This window comes from Protopterus annectens, chromosome 12.part0 (genome assembly GCF_019279795.1).
Source record: "Protopterus annectens isolate FY-2018-M chromosome 12.part0, PAN1.0, whole genome shotgun sequence".
Lineage (NCBI taxonomy): Eukaryota > Metazoa > Chordata > Ceratodontiformes > Protopteridae > Protopterus > Protopterus annectens.
In genome coordinates, this window is record NC_056746.1 from 977,909,203 (window position 1) to 977,936,815 (window position 27,613).

At 37.9% G+C, this 27,613-nt stretch overlaps 1 protein-coding gene across 4 annotated transcripts in view; it reads right to left on the reverse strand.

Moving 5' to 3' along the window:
* PHYHIPL (phytanoyl-CoA 2-hydroxylase interacting protein like) overlaps positions 1–27,613 on the reverse strand; it is a 959,792-nt gene that overhangs the window by 757,188 nt on the left and 174,991 nt on the right. The window contains exons 1-2 of one of the 4 annotated variants that reach the window (XM_044090000.1): positions 19,337–19,423; positions 18,212–18,505 (exon numbers count right to left, since the gene is read on the reverse strand). In XM_044090000.1, the coding sequence (XP_043945935.1) occupies positions 18,212–18,317 (106 nt within the window). In that variant the 5' untranslated portion in view covers positions 18,318–18,505; positions 19,337–19,423. Of the gene's footprint in view, positions 1–18,211; positions 18,753–19,001; positions 19,114–19,336; positions 19,424–27,613 lie in introns of those variants that run through there. The other 3 variants (XM_044090001.1, XM_044090002.1, XM_044089999.1) reach the window with 3 other exon arrangements.

Sequence of the window (27,613 nt, forward strand, 5' to 3'; positions counted from 1 at the left end):
GCCCTGAAAGGTCCAATGTTAGGAACAACAAAAAAATAAATGTCTACACCCTGGCATAAAAAGCACACCAAAATACAAAGAGGGTGGAAAGCAGTGATCATCAGAAAATCTATTATTATGGTATGTTTGCTTACATAACTGTACTATATTCATCGTATTGACCACTGCTGCAATACTTTAGCTATATAGGTAGACTATCCTACCTCACTGCATTTGGGAAGGAGAAGAGTACAGAACCTCCTGGAGAATGGTCCTAGCAAAGCCTGATCTAGACCTACAGAAGGAATCCAGCTTATAGTGCTTTGTAAACGTATGTACAGAGGGCTAAGTTGCAGCTTCTACAATAATTCTAGAATCCAAACCTTTCAAAAAAGCCATAAATGAAGCCAAGGTTCTGGTAGAGACTACCTTGACCCTGCCTGTAAAATTTTGTTGTGCTGAGTATAAAAAGAGGTAATAGCCTTTGACAGCCATTTGGAAGTAATCTGTATTGACACACGTTGTCCATTCTTCTTACAGTCACAAAAAAAGAACAGAAGATCCAAAGAACTGAAAGATTTAGTTCAGTCAAGATATACCGGAGTTATCAGTGGACATGCAAGGTATGAAGTATTCCTTCTCTAATTTTTAAGATCAGTAAAGAAAATGGAGGAAATGGACACTTTGGCTTAGAGTAAACTCGGATACCACTTTAGGCATAAAACACAAATGAGAAAGGGTTGATTCACTGTAAGAGCTTGCAACTCTGACACTTTTCTTGCAGAGGTCACAGCGATCAGTAAAACTGTTTTCCGTGTTAGAAACATTAAGTCAGCCAGATTAGCTGGCTCAACTGTTAGCTTCTCTAACACAAACTTAAAATCCCAAGAAGGGGCCGCTGGTTTTCTTATAGGCCTCTTAAGCAAAACCCCTTTGACATGAGAAAGCTTGAAAGAGGAGGCTCCATGGGCAGATATGCTGAAATGGCCAATAAATGTACCTTGATGAGGTGCAAGAAAGGCCATGTGAAACCAGCTGACACAAATATTACAAAACCAGAAAACAACTAATCCAGTGTGTGTGATTATTTTGAGAGAAGGCAAACAGGTCTACTATAGAACTGCCCACAGATGAATCAAATCTTGGAAGACCAGTCTGATCTAGAAGGGTGTGCCCTGCCTGTCAGCTTGCGTGCCACACAATATTGCTCAGATGGAATGAAGGATGCCTATAGAGTGAGACTGTGCAGTGAAACTATATCCCTAGCTAACATGACTAGTCTGCAAAGGGGGTATGACCTAGATCCCTCCCTGCTTGAAGATGTACCACATGACTCTGGTATTGTCTGAAACAACTTGAAGAGGTCCTTGAGACCAAAGATGATTCAGACAGTTGAGTGTTTTGATCAGGGCAACCACCTCTTTCATATTTATGTGTCTGCATGTATCCTAGGCGTCTCGCTCACTTTGCACTATTATCCCTCCTGAAAATATTCTCCAAGCAACTGACTTCTTTTAAACAGGCAGGGAAAAGGGGAGACCGACTTTAGGGATGTTTGCCGTCTCCACCATGTATTTTTTCTACTGGCAATCCCCAGTGCTGGGATTTGAAAAGACAAGGGATGTTGATGCTGGGACCAAAGGAACTTCAGATACCACTGTATTTTTCTTATGTGGAGTCTTGTCTTGGTTATCGTGAGAACCACAGATGCAATGAGATCCAAAAATCCTGTGATATTCCCTCTCAGTGATGAAGTCTGAGTGGAAAATCTTAGATTTTGACAGAGCTATTTTTTTTCCTATGGATAAAATCTTATTATTTACATCCCCTTGGTAGGTTTTGACAATGCAACCAGACAAACCTCCTCAAAACAGTACCAGAAGCCATAGCCCTGGAAGAATTATCAACAGAGTTATATACACACACTGTAAACAGAGAGCAGGAACTAGAACATCAATGGAAACTAAATCACTTAAAGCAGATGTTTCCTCACAAGAAGAATCTACAGAGCAAACATTCCTCATACTTTCACAATTAGAATAAACTAACATGTGAGCCTGACAATTCAAAATGCTGAAATTCAAAGTTGCAGAAGCATACACTGTTTTCCCGTACCCATCAATAATTTTCCCATTTCTAACAAAAAGAGTAGGATATGAATTAGTTAACTGTTTAGCAGCAGCAGGAATAACTAAAGCTATAGTTGTGGGTTTGGATTTGGAAAGAGTACAAAAACATAAAAAGACTGAAGAAATGTATACATTTTATTGGCCTTTTTAGGGAAAGCGGGCTGGCTATCAGGAAAAATACAGGCAGACACACGTACCTCCTCCAGAAATAACAGAACTGGAGGAAATAGTGAAGGTTCAGGAAATTCCTTCTGTAACATCTCATGAAAAGTTCTTACTCCAACTGAAAACACTAGCACATTCTAGAAATAGTTTCAGAGAGAGGAACCCCAAAGGGAGAATCAGAAACTGGGTTCTTCTCTGAGACTGAATCAGAAAACTGAAGAGAAAACCTGTACCTTTCCCTTCACATTCCTGTCCAGATTCAGAATCTTGAATATCTTCTGGAATGGAGGTATCCTTCTTCCTTTTACCAGACAGCAACAAATAAGAAGGCTCAAAATCCTGAATAAAACCCGAGCCAGACCCGGTAAACTATTCCTGTCTAAGCAAATTTGAGAAATAGATACATGTTTAGTTTTCTGTTTCTTTTTGAAGAAAAAAAATGGGCCAACAATGTTATAAATGGCAGCAGTAGCTTCCCCACAGATGTGCACAAAATCCTGGTCTAGGATTACTTTGGTTTTCTATACTGGTACTATCTTATCAAGCTAACTAGACATAGCTAATGTTAATTCCTAAATTGTACCTGTAAGGACTTGTTTTTCAAATATTTATTTGGACGGAGGTTGAAAAATTGCAATCACTGGTCCAACCCACATTTCCAATTATGAAATAAATAAAAACAAAATGTGTTACATTTTTTTTAAATCTATACATTTAGACATCCATTAATATAAACACTCTGAAATACGGTGCATATGTGGGCCTTGCCAACATTACAGCATCTTCTGACTTCCTCAACAATTGGAAGAAGACTACAAAAGCTGTGCAACTGCACGTTTTCTCCAGTAACACAGAACTAAACAGCAGACTTATATCCACATAGAAGTACAAGTATAACAAGACACAAAGGATATACATGTTTTGTGAGTGATGTAAAATGATTAAAAAGGCCATCATTTCACAGAGCCCAAACACAGTACCTGATCATGCATTACATCTCCATGTATAATCTGTTTTTTTTGTTTTCCTACCAAAAACTTTAGAAATCTATTTTATAACTATGATAAACAAGCCAAACAGATTACTTAAGGATTAGAATTACCAGCTGATGCTTCTACCCATAGGTAAACACAGACTATTAATTTGCTGCAATAACTGAGAAGCATGTACTCTCATATGTGAAATGAGGTGCTCACAGTTAAAATGGCAGGGTTGGTAGTTAATTACACTTGATCCAGGCATGTGTCAAGCTGGGCTTTGGAAAGGATGCCAGACTGCCAAACTAAAAAAAAAAAAAATAGAAGTTATCCAACTATGAAGAACAACTGCTTTCCACTCTGAGCAGCAAACTTAAAAACAGTCCTTGGCTTACAAATATCTGTCCAGGACATTTTTTTTATTTACTCGTTACTGTAATAACATTCACAGCAATAACTATGTAAAACTAAATGTGAAGTTGTATCCTCAATGAAAACATATTCACATCTTTCATACCCTTTTAGGTGGCACTGGGCACTTGGTGTTGTACATAAAGTCCTGTTATGGACACCACCCCATCTACCTCTCCATATACAATGCATATCCACAAATATGTTGGATTTACCCAGTTGTGCATGTTTCTGCTTTTTTCCTGCATGCAAGTAGCAATCAATTCAATTTTTTTCTTGTTCGCTGTGGCTAAAAGTGCCAGCCAAAAACTAAATAATAACAAATGTGATATGTGCAAAATTAAATAACTGAGTATGCACAGTATCAACTAGTCTTTGAGAGGGCCCTTTGTAGTGGGTTTGCAAATCAAGACTTTCCTCATTCTAGTCTCATGCATGGTTCAAAAAAATGTTAATTAAGACTAAATCCCATATGGTATGCCCTCTGTAGTCCACTCTAGCTATTTTGTACTTAGGTTAAGAAATGCACTCTAAAAAGCCCCCAGTTCTTGTTATGTCAAACAGAGTTTGTTTGTGTCTTTTGGCTTTTCCCGGTTAGGGGTCACCACAGTGGAACTCCAGTCTGCTAATGATTGGCAGTTGATTTTTATGCACCGGCTTGCCAGGCCTGATGCACAACCTTCACTAGAAAAATAAAAAATTAATAACAATGTTAAACAATATCTTTGAATATTCTTAGCAGCAAACCTGCAGAAATAGGCAGGGCAGAAAAAAATGCTTCTTTGATGAAGGAAGGAAAAAGGTAGCCACTACACATGATCTTTTCAAAGAGGAACGGATACGGAGCACTCCTACATCTGTGGCAGTCTTACTCTGAGGGACCCTCTGAACTGAGTTTACTCTTCAGCAAAATCCCAATCAGCAGGGGAAAAAAAGTCCTAAGAAATCGGGCAGGGACTAAGTTATCAGAAAATTATACCTTACAGGTCATGATTGCCAGCAAAAAGGTCCTGCCTCCTAGATTCAACTTCAAGCTGTAACACTTGGTAAGCATGTACCAAATGACTGCACTGCAAATATCTGCCATGAAATGATAGTTAAAGCAATTGCTAGAAGGAATGGCTTCTCTAGTGGAATAAACAAAAAGAAAGTTCAACAACTCCAATACTGAAAAGAACAGGAACTTCCCAAAGAAACTCGTGCACGAAAGGATGTAAATTCTTTTCTTTTATTCCACAATCCTATAGCAGTTAAGCGCTTTCAACTGGAACCCAGTCTTCTTCAGAACAGTCAACAAGCACCATAACTTCCTTTTTATACATAAACCAATACAATCATTTTAAAAATTGCGCCAAAACATTTAAAGGTATAGTGCACATTCAGCAGCAATGACCATAAAAAATCAATATTTATAATCTTCCTAGATATTTGAATAAACCCATATCTAGTGTATACAATAATTATACTGTCAAACTATTAAACTATATAAAATATTTATAAAACATTTGTATATTTAAAATTATTTTTAAACATGTATGTAAACTATATATAGTATATAGGAAAACTAAAAACTCTATTTCATATTCGTACGACTATCAATATTGGAAGACTTGAGACTTTTAATAAATCAATAAGTATATTACCAATACTATAATAACTCAATGACTTATACTAAGAGAGGACCAAGAAAGGTTTAATACTGATGGACTCGTTTAGTCCTGGGGGTCTAGTAGCGTCTAATAAAATCTGCCATCTGCTTTCCAAGGCAGCCAGTTTCATCTTCCAGTTTCCCCCAAATGTTGAATAACTAATGGTATCTATGATAGCAAACTGAAAAGTGTGCTCTTTACCATATTCATGGATATGTTTAGACAATGCATTCTTCATGTCCTTCCTCTGAATACGGTAAAGGTGTTCATATATACGCTTTTGAAAACTCTTTCAGTCTTGCCTATGTAATACATAGGACAAGTACAACATGTAGCAATATATATCACCCTACTTGTGTTACAATTTCCAGTTCTAGTTCTAATACATGTAGAGTTGAAGTTTTAAGTCTAATGTATCTGGATTCATTAATAAACTTACACTGTTTACATCTGCATTTTGTTGTACCTTTGTACATATCCTTTGTGGCATTATCATAATTGGCTTTCTCTAATAATCTTTTTAAATTAATGCCTGTCTTATATACAAATTCAGGAGAATTTCCCACATTACGTTCAAATTCGAACTAACAAGTATATTCCAATGTTGTCGTAATATGTCCTTAATAAAACACGTATGTGGAGTGTAAGTCAAAATACATGCTCGACTAGAATAACTGGATGGCAGCCCTTCATGTTTTCATTAACTATATATTTACCTAATAAAGGGGGGTACTTCTTACCCCATTCATTACCCACATATTCAATTGTATCCAGGAGCATGTGGTCCGGATATCCACGATTACTAAATAATGTCCTAATGGTATCAAGTTCCGTTCTCATCACAGCTTCTGTCGAAGACATCCTCGCTGCGGATACACTGCCCTTTACGATGTTTTTAAAAATGTGTGGAAGATGGTTACTTGTAAAATGTAGGTAATCATTGGAAAAAGTTGGTTTGCGGAAAATTCTAGAAGTGAATGTATGTTGGTCAAGACCAATCAAGACGTCCAAATAAGCAATGTCCACAGTACTAGTTTGATGAGTAAATTTTAAAAATGTAGAGGATAGATTGATGAAAGCCATAAATTCTTGTAATTCCTCTATAGAGGCCTTCCACAAAATAAAAATGTCATCCAAAAATCTGGCATAGAATGAGATGTGAGTATAAAAATGACTTTTAAATAACACTTCCTCTTCCCATTCCAGCATCACCATGTTGGCAAAGATGGGGGCACACGCACCCATAGCAACACCTTTGTTTGCTTGAAATATTCCCCTTGAAACACAATATAATTGTGATCTAACACCAGTCCCATCATGTCACACAACAACACAACCTTGTCCCAACTAACCCCTGCATGTTTCCTGAGGCTATTTGAGAAATGTTCGATTCCTAGTTCTCTGGGTATACTGGAGAAAAGATCGACCACATCAATGGTGACTAAGATGAGGTCTGGTCTCCAATATTCATGTTGTAATTTGCCCAAAAAACTCCACGAATCTTTCATGATGTGTGGGATATTTCCATAAATGTGTTTTAGTTGATGATCAATCCATTTCCCTATGTTATAAGTCTTGGAATGGGCCGGAGATGATGGGTCTGAAGGGTGGTTGCTCCAAGGATTTGTGAAGTTTGGGTATGCCAACAATGGTTGCCAAAATGGGGTGGTCATTCTTCAAAACATATAAGTGTCATTTGTAATCCTGTTGTCTATTAAATATTCCTCTATAGCCAGATCTACGATGGTGTCCGATGTTAATCTGATTTAAGGAGACATTTTCATAAGTGTCTGCCTGATTTAAGATGTCATAAATACAAGACTTGTATGCTTCAACATAAAAAAGTACTAACCCACCACCCTTGTCGGGTTTCATGATCGTACCTCTTTATTCTGCATCACTTGGTTAAGACATTCCTTTTCTGATTGAGTAAGATTTTGTGGTGGACCGTTATGCAACAAATTCCTATGTCTAATGTCCCTGTGTAGTCTATAAATGTCTTGACTAACCAATTTCTCAAAATTTGATATACTGGGATGAGATACAGGAACATAGGAACTCTTTTGCAACTGTATGTTTTCATTACCAACTGCCTGGTCCGTTGAGCCATCAAAATCACAGCCAAATTGAGTTTGCGACAAAAAAGTTTCACCTGCTTGATATTATCAACTAAATTATTGCTAACAGTGGGAATAAATTTCATTCCTTTGTGCATGACCCGAATGAAGTCGTCATTTACCTCCACATCTGTGTAGTTATAGACTTTGAAACCTTCAAAACATGTGACCATAGGATAATTCAAAGATGACTTCCTACTACTAATAGTATTTCCCTCTGAAACAATATTCTGATCAATAAGAGGAGTAAATGTCACAGATTCAGTTTCATAAGTCTTATCTACTGTAACTACACTTGCTCCTGTATCCTCCTCCTTATCTGTAACTACACAGATGTGGAGGTAAATGACGACTTCATTCGGGTCATGCACAAAGGAATGAAATTTATTCCCACTGTTAGCAATAATTTAGTTGATAATATCAAGCAGGTGAAACTTTTTTGTCGCAAACTCAATTTGGCTGTGATTTTTGATGGCTCAACGGACCAGGCAGTTGGTACGGAAAACATACAGTTGCGCAAAAAGAGTTCCTATGTTCCTGTATCTCATCCCAGTATATCAAATTTTGAGAAATTGGTTAGTCAAGACATTTATAGACTACACAGGGACATTAGACATAGGAATTTGTTGCATAACGGTCCACCACAAAATCTTACTCAATCAGAAAAGGAATGTCTTAACCAAGTGATGCAGAATAAAGAGGTACGCATCATGAAACCTGACAAGGGTGGTGGGTTAGTACTTTTTTATGTTGAAGCATACAAGTCTTGTATTTATGACATCTTAAATCAGGCAGACACTTATGAAAATGTCTCCTTAAATCAGATTAACATCGGACACCATCGTATAGATCTGGCTATAGAGGAATATTTAATAGACAACAGGATTACAAATGACACTTATATGTTTTTGAAGAATGACCACCCCATTTTGGCAACCATTGTTGGCATACCCAAACTTCACAAATCCTTGGAGCAACCACCCTTCAGACCCATCATCTCCGGCTCCCATTCCAAGACTTATAACATAGGGAAATGGATTGATCATCAACTAAAACACATTTATGGAAATATCCCACACATCATGAAAGATTCGTGGAGTTTTTTGGGCAAATTACAATATGAATATTGGAGACCAGACCTCATCTTAGTCACCATTGATGTGGTCGATCTTTTCTCCAGTATACCCAGAGAACTAGGAATCGAACATTTCTCAAATAGCCTCAGGAAACATGCAGGGGTTAGTTGGGACAAGGTTGTGTTGTTGTGTGACATGATGGGACTGGTGTTAGATCACAATTATATTGTGTTTCAAGGGGAATATTTCAAGCAAACAAAAGGTGTTGCTATGGGTGCGTCGTGTGCCCCCATCTTTGCCAACATGGTGATGCTGGAATGGGAAGAGGAAGTGTTATTTAAAAGTCATTTTTATACTCACATCTCATTCTATGCCAGATTTTTGGATGACATTTTTATTTTGTGGAAGGCCTCTATAGAGGAATTACAAGAATTTATGGCTTTCATCAATCTATCCTCTACATTTTAAAATTTACTCATCAAACTAGTACTGTGGACATTGCTTATTTGGACGTCTTGGTTGGTCTTGACCAACATACATTCACTTCTAGAATTTTCCGCAAACCAACTTTTTCCAATGATTACCTACATTTTACAAGTAACCATCCTCCACACATTTTTAAAACATCGTAAAGGGCAGTGTATCCGTGCAGCGAGGATGTCTTCGACAGAAGCTGTGATGAGAACGGAACTTGATACCATTAGGACATTATTTAGTAATCGTGGATATCCGGACCACATGCTCCTGGATACAATTGAATATGGGTAATGAATGGGGTAAGAAGTACCCCCTTTATTAGGTAAATATATAGTTAATGAAAACATGAAGGGCTGCCATCCAGTTATTCTAGTCGAGCATGTATTTTGACTTACACTCCACATACGTGTTTTATTAAGGACATATTACGACAACATTGGAATATACTTGTTAGTTCAATTTGGAACGTAATGTGGGAAATTCTCCTGAATTTGTATATAAGACAGGCATTAATTTAAAAGATTATTAGAGAAAGCCAATTATGATAATGCCACAAAGGATATGTACAAAGGTACAACAAAATGCGGCAGATGTAAACAGTGTAAGTTTATTAATGAATCCAGATACATTAGACTTAAAAACTTCAACTCTACATGTATTAGAACTAGAACTGGAAATTGTAACACAAGTAGGGTGATATATATTGCTACATGTTGTACTTGTCCTATGTATTACATAGGCAAGACTGAAAGAGTTTTCAAAAGCGTATATATGAACACCTTTACCGTATTCAGAGGAAGGACATGAAGAATGCATTGTCTAAACATATCCATGAATATGGTAAAGAGCACACTTTTCAGTTTGCTATCATAGATACCATTAGTTATTCAACATTTGGGGGAAACTGGAAGATGAAACTGGCTGCCTTGGAAAGCAGATGGCAGATTTTATTAGACGCTACTAGACCCCAGGACTAAACGAGTCCATCAGTATTAAACCTTTCTTGGTCCTCTCTTAGTATAAGTCATTGAGTTATTATAGTATTGGTAATATACTTATTGATTTATTAAAAGTCTCAAGTCTTCCAATATTGATAGTAGTATGAATATGAAATAGAGTTTTAGTTTTTTATATACTATATATAGTTTACATACATGTTTAAAAATAATTTTAAATATACAAATGTTTTATAAATATTTTATATAGTTTAATAGTTTGACAGTATAATTATTGTATACACTAGATATGGGTTTATTCAAATATCTAGGAAGATTATAAATATTGATTTTTTATGGTCATTGCTGCTGAATGTGCACTATACCTTTAAATGTTTTGGCAATTTTAAAATGATTGTATTGGTTTATGTATAAAAAGGAAGTTATGGTGCTTGTTGACTGTTCTGAAGAAGACTGGGTTCCAGTTGAAAGCGCTTAACTGCTATAGGATTGTGGAATAAAAGAAAAGAATTTACATTCTCTAGTGGAATGACATTTCCACTGGTTAAGAAACAACCTAACTACAGACAAAAGGAAACTAAAGAATAAACTATCAGAAGAGGATCTGGTTAGTTAAAGCAGTACACCTGTACCACAGGGCACATGAAACCAACATAGTTATCAGCCTTAATAAAGCTATGAAGTTCATAAAGGTAAAAATCAAAATTGGTAATGGACTTCAACAATAAGTAAAATTTGCTCACCACTGTACTATTTGATTCAAAGACATCTTCAAAACCATCTTACGCAAAACTGAAGAATGGTCCTAAAAGATACTCTGTCCTTGTTGAATAAGCAACACAAAGTCTGCTATTCTGAAAAGCAATATCCTGAAGTAACAGCCACAAAGTATACCAGAACATGATTCAATCAAATTAAAAGTCAGATACAATAAAGTATGTAACGTATCAGTCATGAAACTGAATTACTGAGGGGGTGGAGCAAAGCTTAAATGCTGCCTATTCGTCTCAGAGACCAATAAAAGAAACTTTACTGAACAACTGACCTGTCCTCAACCAGATTATGAATTACCAGACACGTCAATATGTGGATAATAACAGTCAAAATATAGAGGATTAAGTCAAATAAAATATTCAAACAGAGACCCAAACTTTAGAAACACAGAAGAGTTAGAAGTCCAAATGAAGAATCACTTCCACTTTGTTTTCGACATATGTCTAAAAGATGACATCCTCAAAGACTGCAGAAACCTAGAAAACAAGCCTAGGAAATCAGCAGAAAGGAACTGCAAGTCAGGTTCTGATGCAGAGGAGAATCTAGCTCCAAGGAAGCGGACCTGTCATTATCTTTACCAGAACAGAACCTACAAAAGCCACTGACCAAATGATCAGTCACAAAAGTTTCCTGGGTCATGAAGGGACAATCTGAATGAGCCTGTGCTTGATCACCTTGACCCTGGCTAAAATATAAGGAAGGAGAAGGATCAGCGACTACATATAAATGAACATCTCTTTACCTTCTGTAACAAAGGGAAACAACTTCCATTGTTCACTCATACCTGCACTGAAGAAGTTGATATAACCTTTAAAGAGTTGCTCTTTCCCATAAGGCAACCACATTCAGCCCCAGCTGACTAAATAGCTGAATGAGGGATTGACGGCTTGTCACTTCTGATCTAAGAACAGGTTCTAGAGACCTGACAAAATGCTGACTAATCCAAAAATATATATCAAAAACAGAAAATGCTGTGATACAGGTCTCACTCCACTATGTATATGTCTTACTTTTAAAAAAATGTGTAAGCATATCCTGCATGCCTCTTCAGATACCAGACTGGCTTGACTGTCCAATGTAACTCACGATAGCCCTGGGTTTACTTAACTTTCCAACAACCACAGAGACAATGACAAGAGTCAAAAGACACAGAACAATGGCATGGAATTTCCTGTTCAGAATATTCCAATGTCACTGGGCCAAGAGCAAGCCATGATAGGCTCTCCAGCCACCTAGAGAAGCTCCTGAGAAGAAGAAAGCAAGAAGATACCTCCCCGAGTTTTCAGTGGACATTCCTGAATCAAAGAATGGCAACTGGAGTGTGAGGTGAGCAGCCTGTTCATGGGGAACTGATGAATTTGTAGTAATTTGCACTGAATTATCTCCACAGAGCACTCATAAGAAGACAGCCAGAAGCATGCTTGTTATGCTAATCCTTCTGAAGTCAGGTCTAGTACCATCAGACTTGTGTGTGTTGGTGTTAATAAAGCTGTACATTTATACTTTGTTTTCATGTAACATGACCTTAAAGTGATTGTTTAGTATGCAAGTAGAGTGGTTTTGGTGGTGGTTAACTTTTCCTGTGTAATGGATTTTACATGTTGGTGTATATGTGCATTTTGGATAGTGTATCAGTTCTGTGCACTACAGCTACAGCTCTGAGAGTACTTTTAATTGTGGCAGGTTGCTGCAGATTTGGTACAGGAACATGTTACCTGTTCTAGGATATGTACCCTTTGTCTAAAGCTGTACAATAACAGAGTTACTATATTTAGATAAGATGATGTGGGGTAGTAAGCAAAAAACGCTTCTTATATTTTGTGTTTTTCAATGTTAGCAATGAAGTGCTTTTGTTTTTCAAATGTAGCTGTTTTGGGTCCAATATCAGTAAAACCAATGTATTGTTTCTTATATTGTTTACAGTAATGTAATGAAAACTGTCAATACCACAATGTCTAATAACCTTAACCTGTCTTTCTTGTGTTGCCCACATTGAGTCTGGGGAGAACTTCTGAAAGTGCTTTATTAGCTAAGCTTGTCATAGTATGTAGACTGATTGCCTAGTAGTTTTCTATAAACCTATGAACCTAGAAAAAAGGTATAAACTCAAAATCTCAGCTGCTGAAAGACTCACAGGCAAGTTTCCTAATCTCTCATAATCTCTTCAGTGACAGGATGTCCCAGTCAATCACTAAACACAGAACAGTCTCTACAAAAAGAATTATTTGAGATGTACAGAAGGACAACTTCCCCCACATGAAAGACGTGCTTAGACTGTGCAACCACAGAAGGGTCAATCAAAGCTCTTTTAAAGAATTGCTTTTGGTTGCCAAATACCAGACATCTACTTACATGCACACCAGGAAACCCGAACAGGGAAGGACCTCTCATAAGCAAACATGCAGTGAAGGCCAAAAAAATGCAAACTGACGGCTCATGCAAGCAAACACCCTTAGCATTATAATGACCAACACACTGACGTTCTACAGGAAGTGATATAACTGTTTTTGTCAACATAGTTATGGCTAAGCAGGAAAAGAAATGTGTTTTCTTCACATTTTGCTGAATTATGGTCGTTACATGTCAGATACCTAGATGACATATGTATTTTTTGGATTGGAGATGAGTAACATTGATGAATTTATTGACTATATACCACTTCTTTTCTCAATTTCACATACTCTATCTCAAAGGAGGTCCTACACTATTTAGACATAGAACTGAAGAAGGACTTGCACCAGCAAAAGTTCCTTTCATGGATTTTTCGTAAGATGACATATTAAAACTATTTCCTGCATTTTACTAGCTGTCATCCTTTCATACAAAAAAGAGCAGTTGTAAAGTGACAGCTTGTTAGAACAGCAAAAATGGTATAAAATTGGAGGATTTATTAACAAACGTCTGTTTTTAAAATCAATGTTTATTAAGAGAGGGTATCCCTAACAGTTAGATATGCTCATCGCTGAAGTGTCAACAAAAAGACAATTGGACTTGTACCCAATTTTATTGGGAACACATGGTCACAATGACGGTGTGAACAATCAGAAGTTAGATACAAGAATTTGTCTTTGGCATTTATAACTACTTACAGCATTGATTACCAACACATCAAAATGTGTACTGTAAAAAACTGGGGCACCCTAAAATATCTAAGACTGCTAAAAGATTTGGGTGGAGCACCCAAGTTTGTAACTAGAAAGGGAGAGTGTCTTAAAAGCTTAATTGAATACCCTGACAATAGGATGTTTGATCAAATAAATATTAAGAGGGGAACATTTAAATGTCAATGTTGAAATTGTAAGTGTATCTTAGAAGACAGACAGGTCCAATTTAACAGTATGTTGATGGAGCCCAAGTTTAGATGTAATTGTAAAATAAAGAGCTTAGTTTATGTAGCCAAATGTCAACAATGTCAGTGTTTCTACATTGGTAAGACATCCAGGAGTTAAAAGATAGAATTTATGAGCACATATATATAATATAAAAAGAAGGAATGTTAACAATACACTAGCCAAGTACAACAAGGAGCTCCCTGGACATCATTTTCTTTTTTTTGGGATTGAAAAACTGGAAAAGAACCATAGGGGTTACCTGGGTGACTTATGGCTGGAATACCGGGAGTTGTGTTGGCAGCTTGCCACCGATGATACCCAGCCACCCAGTTTAAATGGTAACTTATCAATTAACTGCATTTTAAAACCGAAATCTATGGGATTTCAATAAAATGCTTGATTTTTTTTACGAGTAATGTTTTTGTTTAAACAAATCAGGGTTTGTGTCACCCTATGGTAAGGGAACAGGAAGTTTTGTTCTACTGGCTACTTTGAGTTAGTAGGTGTGCTTAGGAATGTTTTAAATTGCCTTGCGTTTTTAACCTTGTTTTATTTTGATGAAGTCTCTGATATTAAGGGACGAAAGCGCTAATAAATTATCTTACTGCTGGACTGGTGTGTTGCTTTACATGGTATTTTTATTATTTAGTGGTTTGTCAGTTTTCGGCGTTTTGGAATTATATAACTGTCCAGGTGGAGAGCTGTAAGTTATACTGCAAACAATTAATTAAATTATAGAGGGGAGGATGCAACAGTGTTATGACACAGAACACAGTTTAGAAATGAAATACACAGAGTTTGTGCTTTACTATATAAAAAATGTATTTCTGTTTATAAAATTTGATAAAAAATTAAGATAAATTTATTCTAAACAAAGAGCTATAAATATTAATTCAAAAATCAGATAGCCATCCCAAAGACAAACTAACCACATCAACCACTACACACAATCATTAGAATGCCAAGCCAAAGGTGGCAACATTTTGATATATGATATCCCTAATGTGTTCTTATAAACATTTCTTAAAGACTACTGTTTCTCTTGCTAGTATCAAGTCTTTACGTTGAAGAAAATGAATGATAAATTAAAAAAACAGAAAAAAATTAATGTGCTTCTTAACAGTAAACTTCTCACCAATAAAACAAAATGATAAATTTATAAAGGTGTCATAACAAACTGGCAAATATTACATTTTCCACAGAAAAACAGAAATTACAGTGCTGCAGAAAGGGTACTCCTAAAGACAAAAGTAGTACAAATTATACAAGGGTTTTATCTGTAAACAGACTGTCATGAATGTAGCTACACTTGGAAAACAAGATGAGAAGTTAAAGGGTGTGTGGACCAGGAAAGGGTTTGCTTATGATGGAGGATGCGTTTCAGAAGAGAAATACTGGGTGAATGGGGTACTGCACCAGCTAATAGGACTTGTAACTTCATATGCAGAAGGGTGTACTCCTGCACTCATTTGGTCATCTTAGACAGGGTGTTAAATAAGTCATCAAACTCTAATGCCAATATGGAGATGAATGCGGAAACAGAAATGAACAAGGAAAATCCACTGTAGGTTGGACTGCAGTGATGGTGATAAATGACTAAACACATGAGAAAGGCACCAGCAGTAACTGTGACAAGTCCAGACTGCAACCTGCATTACTCACTGGGAAGACGGATTCAAAATCTTCACAGTATGGGCCCTGGGGTCATCTTAAGTTATACATTCTGGGACTCAAAATAGCAATGGTGAATTTTCTGGCTCTCAGGCCAAAGAGAGTACGGTGATGATGAGTCAAATCCAAAGATGATACATCTTCCCAGTCTCTTATTTGCTAATGACATACAACTAGAGGGACTACAGGCTACTGCAGCCTCAAAAGATAAAGCAGTGGCGCAAATCAGAGAAATCATAGGCTTGGTCTGTGGATCTCTTGTCTTGCTTTTGTTCTGAATACAGGAGTCAGAAAGAGAAGCACTTTATTTTCACACTAGGAGAGCTTTATACACTAGATCCTATGCAGCTAGTAGTAACAAGTCTTTTGTACAGGCTTAGTTTGTGCATTTAATAAAGTTATATACTCATAAACAAGTCTTAACTTTATGAGAAACATCATAAATCTAGGGGAAGCAAGGCTAAATCCAAGGGCCAAAATCATAGTGTTTAAGCCTAAATCACAACAGTTGAGAGGTATGATGGGGTGCCAATCATAACAAAAGGGGAGTGTTTCCTCAACAAGTACTGGCCTTGGTTCAAAATTTGAAGGCCACGTAAGACAGATGGGAAAAGAATTAACTCATAGCTCTAATCCCTTTGTAGTGAGTTTCTCAAACAGTTAAAATTATTATTTTTTTTAATAAACTATTTAAAATATTGCTCTGTGAGAGCAACCCATTTACTCTATTATGGAAAAGTATGATAAAGTATCAACTAAAGATTATTCTACATTTACTGCATTTATAGGATGTTACTGAATGCCTGACAAGTGGACAGTGTACATACTACAGAAGTGGATAATAAAATATTTTAATGCACATCCTATCTCTTTTAACACTAGTTTATAATAAATGTCTGTGTGTATCCAAGTCTATAGACGCACGTCCTATAAAAAAGTCTGGGAGTACAAAAGGGCTAAAAATATAACTACTGATGCCAGAAATAAATGCATCAAAGCTATGTGGTAATCATGCTGCAACTGTTATATAGGTATTTTACAGCAACTATAATTTAAAATAAACATCTAGACCAATTATCCTTAGGTAGTCCTTCCTGTGATAATGAAACGACAATAAACAGTGAAAAAGTGAGGCTTGCTAATTAAATCAATGTACAGCAATCTTAACATGTCAAATATTAAAATGCTTCATGCGAACTACAGAGTTGTGTGCTAAAGAAAGTAACGTACATTCAGAAAAGGCACACTGTCCTCCCCAAACAAAAACACATTATACAAAAGCAGTCTTACTTGTGTGGCAAATAATTGCTATACTACTGTATATTTGCAGTAAATCACATATTCAGCCATAAGAAAATTTAGCTTATTAGCCTTGTTTTGAACTGCACTTAGATGAGCTCTATAACAACACTGTAATAGACTGACAAACAACATAAAGTGACGTAGACAGAGAGGTAATAAAGTGGATCATTAAAACTATGCAAGTTAAACATTAAACATTTAATACTTAAGCAATTCCAAAGTATCACTTCGTAGGATTAGAATTTTAATAAGTTTTAGAATTTCAAAAACACTTTAAAGGTACCACTACAGTTAGAAATATTGGTTTTAGTGCGATTAAAAATCTGTCCAATCAGCACTTGCAAAACGAACAAATAGTTACTTGTTTGCCATGAATCTACATGCAGCTAGCTGGGCTTGCACTACTGGTGCCAACTGCAGACAATGAATACAGTAATAAGATTAATTAAGTATGCATGTGAAGTCGGTGATTCCCCTAAATCTGGCTTACAAGAAACTCCGAAACTTATCTTTAGAACAATGGCTGTCTCACACAAACATGTAATTTACAGCATCAGGCATTTTACAGCATGCCAGATGCACCAGGCCAGTTCAGTGCAGATGCCAGAAGATTTAACTACTGCCCAGAATCCTGAGGGTGCTAACTGTCCAAGGTGCTGAAGTGTGCTTGTATGTGCAATTGTAAATCCCCCGCCCGCCCAAATGAATTGACTGTGCACTGCTCCTTTCTTTAGCTGGTGCAGAACAAACTGGAAACAAGCTGCAGTAAAAACGGCAAATACCTTTTCAGCCCCTTTTAATCAGCAGATGTGAACGAAGGGCTCCCTGCGAGAAGCCACGGGAGCACACATTCATTACTGTAAGCGACATCCTGCCTACTTACACACTGCATCTCAATTACATCCATGGATACCATTAAATTACTGCAACTAAAGAAATAAGGGTGTAACAGCACCTGAACTAATCGTTCTAGCTTTAATATTACACACCTTTAATGTCACGTGATTTATCAGCTTAATTATTGCTGTTTGTCGTTAACCTTAATTGAATACAGTGGCAATTAATTTACACCTACGAACAATTTAATAGATTCACAAACAGCCTTAGTAATTTCGACTGGTTCACAATTATTAAATGTCACCATATGTAATAAGAGAGTTCATCTTCCCCATTACAGCTGAAGATAACAACCTTACCTTCTCTGTCACAAAGCTGAATAGCTTCTAAGCTGAGGTTCTTGATCATGTCGTCGCAAGGGCTGGTCGGGCTGCTGATGCTGTGGCCTAGTCGCGGCACGTCCATTTTCGGATTCCTTGATAGCACCTTGGTTTGGTTCCCCCTTTTGTGACAGGGCTACACGGTGAATGTTCACCTTGCGAGCAGTAGTCCACGCTGCGCTCTTTACTGGATCTCCTTTACTGGTTTGGCTCAGGCAGCGTCAGCAAGTCGTCATCTGACACACACAGCACACACCACTACTGTAGATCAAGCTGCAATACAGAAAACGCTTTTATTCATCACAACGTACCAGCAGCAGCAAGTACTTTGCAAAAGGAGCTTACAGCTACTGTTACCAATGACATATGACACTGCACATCTCAAAATGTTTGCATGCGCTTTCGTTTTAATGGTGTGATACATAATAATAACCGTGTGATACCATCATATCAAAATGTATCATTATATAGCACACACTGACTCAGCTTTAATACAGTGAACCAGTTAAGAGCAGGTAGAATAAATTGCAGAATGGAAGTAAGACTAAGGTGAGGAGATGTCAGCGAGAGCGCGATAGATCACGTGTACATATATTTGGCTTGGAAGAGAGCATCCAGAAATCCAAGTCTAACCCGCTACACACACACACACACACGTTATCTGGCAGCAGCACCCTGCCTCCCCACAGTAATAAAACTGCCGAATCCATTTCTATTCTCCCAGCTCTATGTATTTGGAAGGTAAGTCGCTGCAGATACACTCACTCACATGTACGCACTGCAACCTCCGTGTCAAACTGTAGATTAAAGAGTTCAGAGAAATTATTTCTGGTAAACCAAAGCCATAGAAACCTCCAGAAATGTAACAAGCTCCACAGCCCACGTACATTGGTGTTAGCATATATATACCGCTAACATGGAAGTGGAAATTTGTTAATGCTTGTTGGGAAAAGATCGTTCACGTATCGTATGCAACACGCCAAGCAAAAACAGTTTTACTGTGCACAGCAGCTTGATATCAAACTTGTTTAAATCTGCCAAAAATTGTGAAACTATATTCCGACGATTCTACCACTACCCAAGAACATCCCAAACTTTTCTCACCATATCAGACTGCTTGTTACTTGTACTCTGCATTAAAATGGACTATGACCTTCACTAATGTTACAGGCGCACTGAAGTCAAATTTACAACAAAAATTATTTAAAGCAGGGGGCGCTAAAACAAGTCCTCGTGGGCAGACTGCATTACAAGTTTCCATGGCAATAATGAACTTCAAGAGCTCCAAGGTTCACTAGATGTTTAAAGAAAATACAGTTGTATAATGAGTTCATACTAAAGCTAAAACATGAGACATCTTGGAAGAAGAGATCCCAGTAGGAATATTTATAACACCTCATCAATTCAAGATGTGATCAGTCCAGATTTTTAGCAGCTACAGCCCACCCCTTTCCAGGCCAGGTATCAATATAAGCCCACCTAAATGCACAACTGATGGGCACCCCCTCAGTTCTTCAGAGGGAGATATCCTTAGTGAAATATATAGTAAACAAATAATAAATATAACACAGAATAATACCTAACATGTATCATGGAATTATACTTTGCAATTAAGATGGCAAAATCATGATGTTTTCACACCTGGAGAAGTATGACTTTATAGTAACTGATATACTATTATTCATTATAATCTTTAGTGTCTTATTCATTTTTACATATATACGTTATTACAGAAGCTGCTTCTGTGTCTGATATGTAGTTTATACTTCCTAGCATTTTATTTGGCTTGAGTAGTGTTAGCCGCGGTGGTGCAGCGGTAGCATTACCGCCTCACAGCAAGAGGTTCTCTCGTTCGATTCTCGGCTGGAGCGCCTTCAGTGTGGAGTCTGCATGTCCTCCCTGCGGTTGAGTGGCATTCAAATGATATGCATGAATGGGCGTGCCTTCATTGAAGGTTGGGCGTCGGGCTGGCACCTCGGCACCGGAACAATCTACTGCCAATCATTAGCGGACCGGAGTTCCGCTGTAGTGACCCCTAACCGGGAAAAGCCAAAAGAAGAACAACTACTTAGGGATGAGTGTTGTCACCAACAGCAATTCCACTTCCTTACATACTGTTCTTTTAGTTCATATTGATAGCACTGTGCTGCTTACCTAGACAATGTAGCATAACAAGACATGATGCAGGTTACTAGGACTTCAAACTTGTAATTTGTGAGATTTTTTTTCACATGGATCATCCATATAATTAATTACTGGCACCACTGTAAAGTTCACCATTAATTCTCGGGTTACAATAATTCTATTGCTTTAAAATAATCCAAATCTTTATTAAATACCCAAAGGGAAATGGTGGATGCATACTTACACTGATAAAGGAATCTCTCCTTTGATGATTTATTAAGGTGTATACATTCAGTATGTGTACTTTAGAGCACATACTTTCTTTAACCATGTAGAAAATAATCATGTTGGCATAATAGACAGGAATGGCTGAACCCCCAGTGGTGAACTATTTGTGGACTTCAGTGTTGGTTATCAACTGACCATAATGACACCATGTTTAAAAACAACTTTCGTAAGTGTACTTTAAGTACATAAGACCACAGTTTGCTACACTTCCAGCCCTCAACATTTAAGATTACAGCATGGAGCTGTTGCTGAATTCTTGTAGGAGCTTGTCATGGAGGACCTGCTATTGAAGAATGGTAGTTGTAGTCCTCTTGCATAAAGATGATCCCTCTACTGACCCTGGGAATTACACGCTTATTAATCTCACTAGTATTATTTGCAGCAAGGCTATGGAATGTATTACAGCTAAACTAATAAACAATGACTCAGGTGACCTTATATATTTGCACACAAACCAGTCGAACTTTGTAAAAGACAGCTCATTTTTTTATTTTATTTATTTTTATTTAGTTTGTTTACCATGGTAGTACACTGATTACAATAGATCATTTGCAGGCACGGCATGGGTGAAAAAAATCACAAAAACATAAAACAAAATAAATTCACAAACATGCAGTAATCACAGAAGGAAAAAATCTCATTGACAATTCAAGCTATGTAAATATTAAGAGAGTACAGAAACAAATGTAAATTAATTTTAGTAGTAAATAGACATGGAAGCAGCAGGTGAGAACACAGGGTCAAAGAAGATGCGATACAGATGAGGAGGGAGTTAAGTAATGTGTCCAGCAGAAAGGCACTTGCACTCAGATTTTTCATAGAGGTATCTTTTCAGCTGTGCTCTGAAAGTGGAGAAAGAGAAGAGTTCTTTAAGGTGATGGGGGAGGAACTGCCAGAGTTTGGGTGCAAGAATGGAATGCATTTTGGTCTGGGGTGTCTGGAGTGAGGTCACAGAGGTTTGTAGGGGGTGTTTTTATTATGGAGTTTGGTTGCAACAGCAGGGAAAGTACCCAAATGAAGTAGTTTAAAAAGAAGAGACTCTCTAGAACTAATTCTGTATGAGAATGGTAGCCATTTGGCTTTGGAGAGGGTGGTGCAGTGTTCCTGGTGGGAGGGGTTGGAAATGAATTGGCAGACTTTGTTTTCAATGGCCTGATTGTGGATGAGGCTTTTTAGATGTTGTGGCTATGTTGGGGAGCCCATATTACAGTTGGACAAGGAGGATCCCTTTGACTATTATAGCACTTGCTAGTCAAGAGAGAAAAGGAGTTATTTTTCAAGACCAGAATAAGAGAGAACTAGTCTTTTCCTTGTGTTTTAAATGTAACTCTGAAATATAAGTGACTGGTCTAGCCATAAACCTAAGTATGTAAAAGACATAGTTGTTTCTATTGGGGAACCATTGAAATCTGTGATGTTTAGATTTTTGAGAGATTTTTCAGCTTTTGTGAGGTTCCAAACATTGTATTTTTTGTTCTGGAGGAGTTTAGAAGTAATTTATGGCTGTTCAGACAAAGAATAAAAGGAGTACAGGTCACACTAAAACTGGGTTTGAATAGTTGAATGTGCGGGACTGGATCAAAGGATAACTATATAATTTGTATAATGGATGATAGGAAGGTTAAGGAAGTTGGAGGATAGTTGGCTAATAAAAACTGAAAACAACTGTGGAGCGAGAATTTATCCCTGGGGCACTCTTCTGGTAAGAGGTGCTTAAGGTGACAGAAATTAGCTTATTTTGACTCTGACATACCTACGTGTAAAAACATGATGGAACCCATTAATTGTGTTGGTGCTAACCCCAATTTCTTGGAGGGAATGAAAGAGCAGAAAGTGGTCAATAAGATCAAAAGCTTTGGTAACGTCAATGAAGAGAGTTCCTGAAAGGTTTCTTTTATCCATGAAGAGAAGGCTCCTATTGTAAGAGACTATAATGCTGTCACTGTGCTCTGACCATCCCATAATTCATGCTGTTTAAAAGTGAACAGGTGGCACCTTTGGATATAAGTGGATAGCTGGTTGTAGATTATTTTTTTCAAGTATTTTCCCAAGTGTTGGGAGGATAGTGATAGGCAGAAGTGGGACGCATTTTCTGGCTGAGGTTGTTTGGGAAGGGGGTCAAGCAAGAACAATTTAACATATGTCTGGCATTATATTTTCAATCAAGCAAAGATTATAAATATGGAGAAGAGATGTGGTAAGGAAGTCTTTTCAGAGTGATATAAATCAAGGAAGTAGGTTGTCTGCACCAGTGGGAGAGTCCAGGGTTATGTTCTTTTTTGAAAGTTTATCAAGGTCCTTGTGAGTAATTGTTTTTAAAATAGAAGAGGGGATTAAAAGGCTGGGGGGGGGTGAGTCTGGAGGAGAAGTAGAGGATGCAGTACCAGGGAGGTGGCTGAATGCCTTAAGAAAGTTAGAGGTTGATAGTTGGCCTTGAGAGGTCTAGATGGTGATAGGAAAGGAGGATTTTCAGCCTCTGAGAAGATTTATTTCCTGCCAAAACTATTTTGGGTTTGCCTACCAGAGCAAGTTTGTTTTTGACATAGTAGGCTGTGTGCCTGCATATGGCTTGATTAGCTACATTACACAGAGGAGTAAAGTCAGTATGAATTTCTGGTGAGGGAGTTTGACTCCAAAAAGGCAATGAATTGTGTCTAAATTTGAGTACAGCTTTCAGTTCAGTGGTAAGCTAGGGGGTTTGTTGTATTTGAAAAGGCTCTGTGTGAGAGGGAAGAATGTGTCTTGAATTGGAAGAGGGTATATGTAGGGTTTGTGGCAGCTGAGATGGGTTCTGTAAATTAGTAGTGGGAGACCAGTTGAATGGTGCCAGGTGTTTTTGAAGTTTTCTATATTGATGATGGAGCTGGGTCTGAAGATAACACAGAAGGTTACTAGGGAGTGGTCTCTGAATGAGGATGGAAGAACAGATATATTGGAGATTATGGGAGGGTTGTTAGAAATTAGCAGATCCAGGAGAGAGTGGTTGTTGGTTCTGAGATCTGGATGGGTAGCATTATTCACTAAGACTGATATTGGCTGGGAATTTGGCAATGTCATTTCTCAGGGGACCTAGGTAGTTTGGGTTAAAATCACCTATAATAATAATATTTTTATAGTTGTGCACAGCTGAGGTGATAGTAAGAATAAGGGATTTAAATTTGTTAAGCGAGACTGGAGGAGGAAGGTAACTGACTGCTATTAGAAGGTGATTTATCTTCCAGGAGTGAAATTTTAGAAGGATCCAGGTTGGTTCACTATCTGAGGAGACATTTGCTTGACCAATGATAGTTGAGATAAGGTGTTGTTTAATAAAAAAATAAGTGTGCCCCCACCTTGTCTATTCCTGGTCTCATGTATTGGAGGTATTTGTAGGAGGGAAGTAAATTCTGAAAATTAGGGTTGTTTTGTTTGAGCCATGTTTCATTGGCAAGTGTGATAATGGGCGAGTGGGTTGAAAGAAGGGTGTTTATCTGGTCAAGTATATTAGACATGCTTTAGACATTAATTAATTCACAGGAGATGGTGTAGGTCTTGGAAAGGTTATGGGTGTTGTATGATGGAAGGGACCTGGACTGGATTAAATGTTGGCTCTGAGGAGGAGTATGAGCAGGACTGGGGTTAATCTGTGGAGATGTTTATGAAGTTTGAGTTGGGGTTGTTGGGGTTTGCTAGGTTTGGAGATCGGGTAAAGGGAGTGTGAAGCTGAAGTTGTGGGTGAGTGGTACGTGGTGAACAGAGTGTGTAAAACTGTGGGATAGGTCTTGGGGTTCAAGTGTGTGACTCTGGGGCTTTGTGGTAGGGTAATGAAGGGTAGGTTGGGAGATGGGAGAACAGATGGTTTTACTGATGGTGTACTGCAGCAGGTTACAGGAAGGATGAGTAAGATGGTGAGGTGGAGAAGCACTGTGGAGGGTGGAGGTAGATAGGTTTATTATCAAAATCACAGAACCAATTTCCTTCATTCACGTGAATCACAACACCTAAAACAGCAGAGGAAGAAAGTCAGTATGTCAAATGTAATGGCAAATATTAGAATTCGGCATTATTCGACATATTCCTTCCCTGCACCTTTGAGAAGAGCAACGGAAGTTATACTCTTCAGCAGTATGTACGTACTGCACAACACTAAAATGCATGTTTTAGCAGGGGGCAAGCCCCCCCCTGCACCCCCACACCCCCTGCAAATTATATATTCCAACTCTGAGATCGCACAACAGTGGGGAAAAGGGTAAATTTCCTGATCTGCACTGTACCGCAATCTCTAGTCCTAAGGTCAATCACATGTGTATGAATGCACAGTGCATTCACTGAACTGGAGATTCGAAAACATGTAGGTTTGGCAACAAGGGAGTCAGCCAACTGTTATCTGACATTCCGTGTTCGCCAAACCTACACTCGTCATTTTGATAGTAAACCAGTAGCTATTACACCTGCTCGACTGACTTCTTTGAAAGAGTTACAAAGCTCATTGGTAAAGGGTATACAGTCCACACTGCTTTATCTGGACCTTGACAAGACCTCTGACATTATCCTCCACGCTAGGATTGCTGATAAACTCTACCAACTCAACATTAACCCATCCACAGTTTTTTGTATAAGTAACTGGTGGACTGACAGAACACACAAACTGTTAAGGCTGGGGTTATTTGCTCCAAACAGAAAAATTCACCAGTGGTAACCCAGAAGGCTCTGTCCTAGGTCCCCTTTGCTTTGGTATATACTTTTCTGATAGAAAAGCTAAAATCAAGGAACTACAGCTAACCATGTTTTTTGATGATTGCAAATTGGAACAGGTTATAAAATATCATTCTGATATTCAAACTCTCCAGCAAGGGCTGGACAAATAAATGCTTGGTGTATTAATCATTTACTTACCCTTTACACTGATACATGCACTACAGTTTCCTTTGATAAATGTAGCATAACTATTGCTTACAGCACAGAATTATTCTGCTTAAATATGACTCACTCATCATGGATTTGGGTAAGTATGTTGATAACATACACTCCCTTGACCACCATATCTCTGTGGTGGTTAGGAAATCTTTCTACCTTGCATCACTTATTCTTTGCAGTATCTTACAAGGTCCAAAGAAGTTATACCCACACCTCATTCATCCTTAATTGGGCTCATCACTGAATGCAATGCATTGTTCTGCATGTAACTAGCTACGCACCTAAGCCAGCAAAAAAAAAATAAACTCAATATTTACTCACCAAGAAGATTTCAGGTCTTAGTACTCTTTGCACTGATAAGACTAAAAACCTTTCCCTTTACTCAGCATCATACAGACTCCTGAGGATTAACATCTGCCTCACTTTTAGTAGTATGAATAATCGAGAGCTCTTTTAACTCTTTCACCTACATAGCACCAGTGGTAAAGTGAACACCAAAACTACACCTATACTACAACATTAACACCACCTGATCGTGTGAAAGATACCTCACCCAATATATCTTCTCAAACAACCTTTAAAACCAGTCTGGATGACTAGATATGTGATCAGTGATATGTGGACAACGTCTGCGTAATGGGGTATGCTTTTAATCTCCCACCAGTACTGGGTCATGTGGCCAAGGTTCTCGATGGTCTCCTTGGCTGTAAGCTACCAACATTGCTAGGACCGTTCATTGGTTTTTTGAACCCTTTCTGATCCTCATAAGGGAAATGTGTTTCTAGTGAACCACTGTCACTCATGAGAAGTATGGTTGTGTAAGTAAACTTACCATAACAGTACAGGAAAAGTATAGTAAACTTAGCATAACAGTAGACAGTCGAATCGTCACTGCTGCAGCACCCTTACCTATATGGCATAAAATATAACAGATGGACAGTTTCCAGAGTTTAAGGGCACCTTATATGAATCCAAACCATTGACAGCTCAAGCAGAGCTGAAGAAAATAAATGGTTTGATGCAAAGCTCATCAAAGCTTTCATGCCAACCGAAAGAGAGAGGCTACATTCCTAAAACAAATCATTACTAAGTAAAAATAAAAGTCCTCGGCCTAGCAACAAAACTCATAGAAATGTAAGGGGGGGGGGGTTGAGGGAGGGAATAGCTACTGCAGCAGAGATCTTTAAAACGTCTACTATTATAAACATTTCCTTGCACATTTGTACTGTGTTCATCATCTGGGCACTGTTGCAGTAGCCTTAGCTATACAGGTACACTACCACAGCTTATCATGACTGGAAGGATGACGGTCCCAGACTTCCTGGACAATGGTTCTAGCAAAGCCTGTGCTAGACATGAAAAGGAATCTAGCTTGAACTGCTTTGTAATGATTTGTACAGCAGACCAAGATCTGCTTCTTGAATACAACCAGAATCCACCAATTTTGAAAAAGCCATTTATGAAGTCAAGGCTCTGGTAATGTGTGCTGTGACCCTAGGGTAAAATGGCTTGTTCTGGTGGGTATAACAAAAGGAAATAGCAAGTGACAACCATCTGGAGATAGCCTGCTTTGACACAGGCTGTACTTTTTCTTATCTTCATAAAGATGAATAACTGATCAGAGATTCTGAAGGCTTTAATTCCATCAAGATAATATGAGTTGCTTGTTGACATCCAAAGTACGACAAATCATTTTCTCCCCTTGACAAAGGTTGCCACTTTTTACATTCATAAAAATGAATAATTGATGAGAGATTGTGAAATTTTTAGTTCTGATGAGTTGCCAGTGGACATACAAAAAAAGAGAATGCTTTCTCCCTTATTTTAGTTTCTGGAAAGAAGATGGGAAGATGGATAGCTTGTCTCAAAGAAAACTCTGATACCACTTTAGGCATAAAGGAAGGATTATTTCTCAAAAAAGTCCTAACTTTCTTAAAAATGAGATAAGGTTGGCTCACCGTAAATTCCTACAACTCAGACACTGTTCTTGCCAGTGGCGTAGCAAGTGGGGGGGGGGGTGGAGGGGGTAGTCTGCCCAGGGCGGCACTTTTCAATAACCGAGAGGCTGTTGCA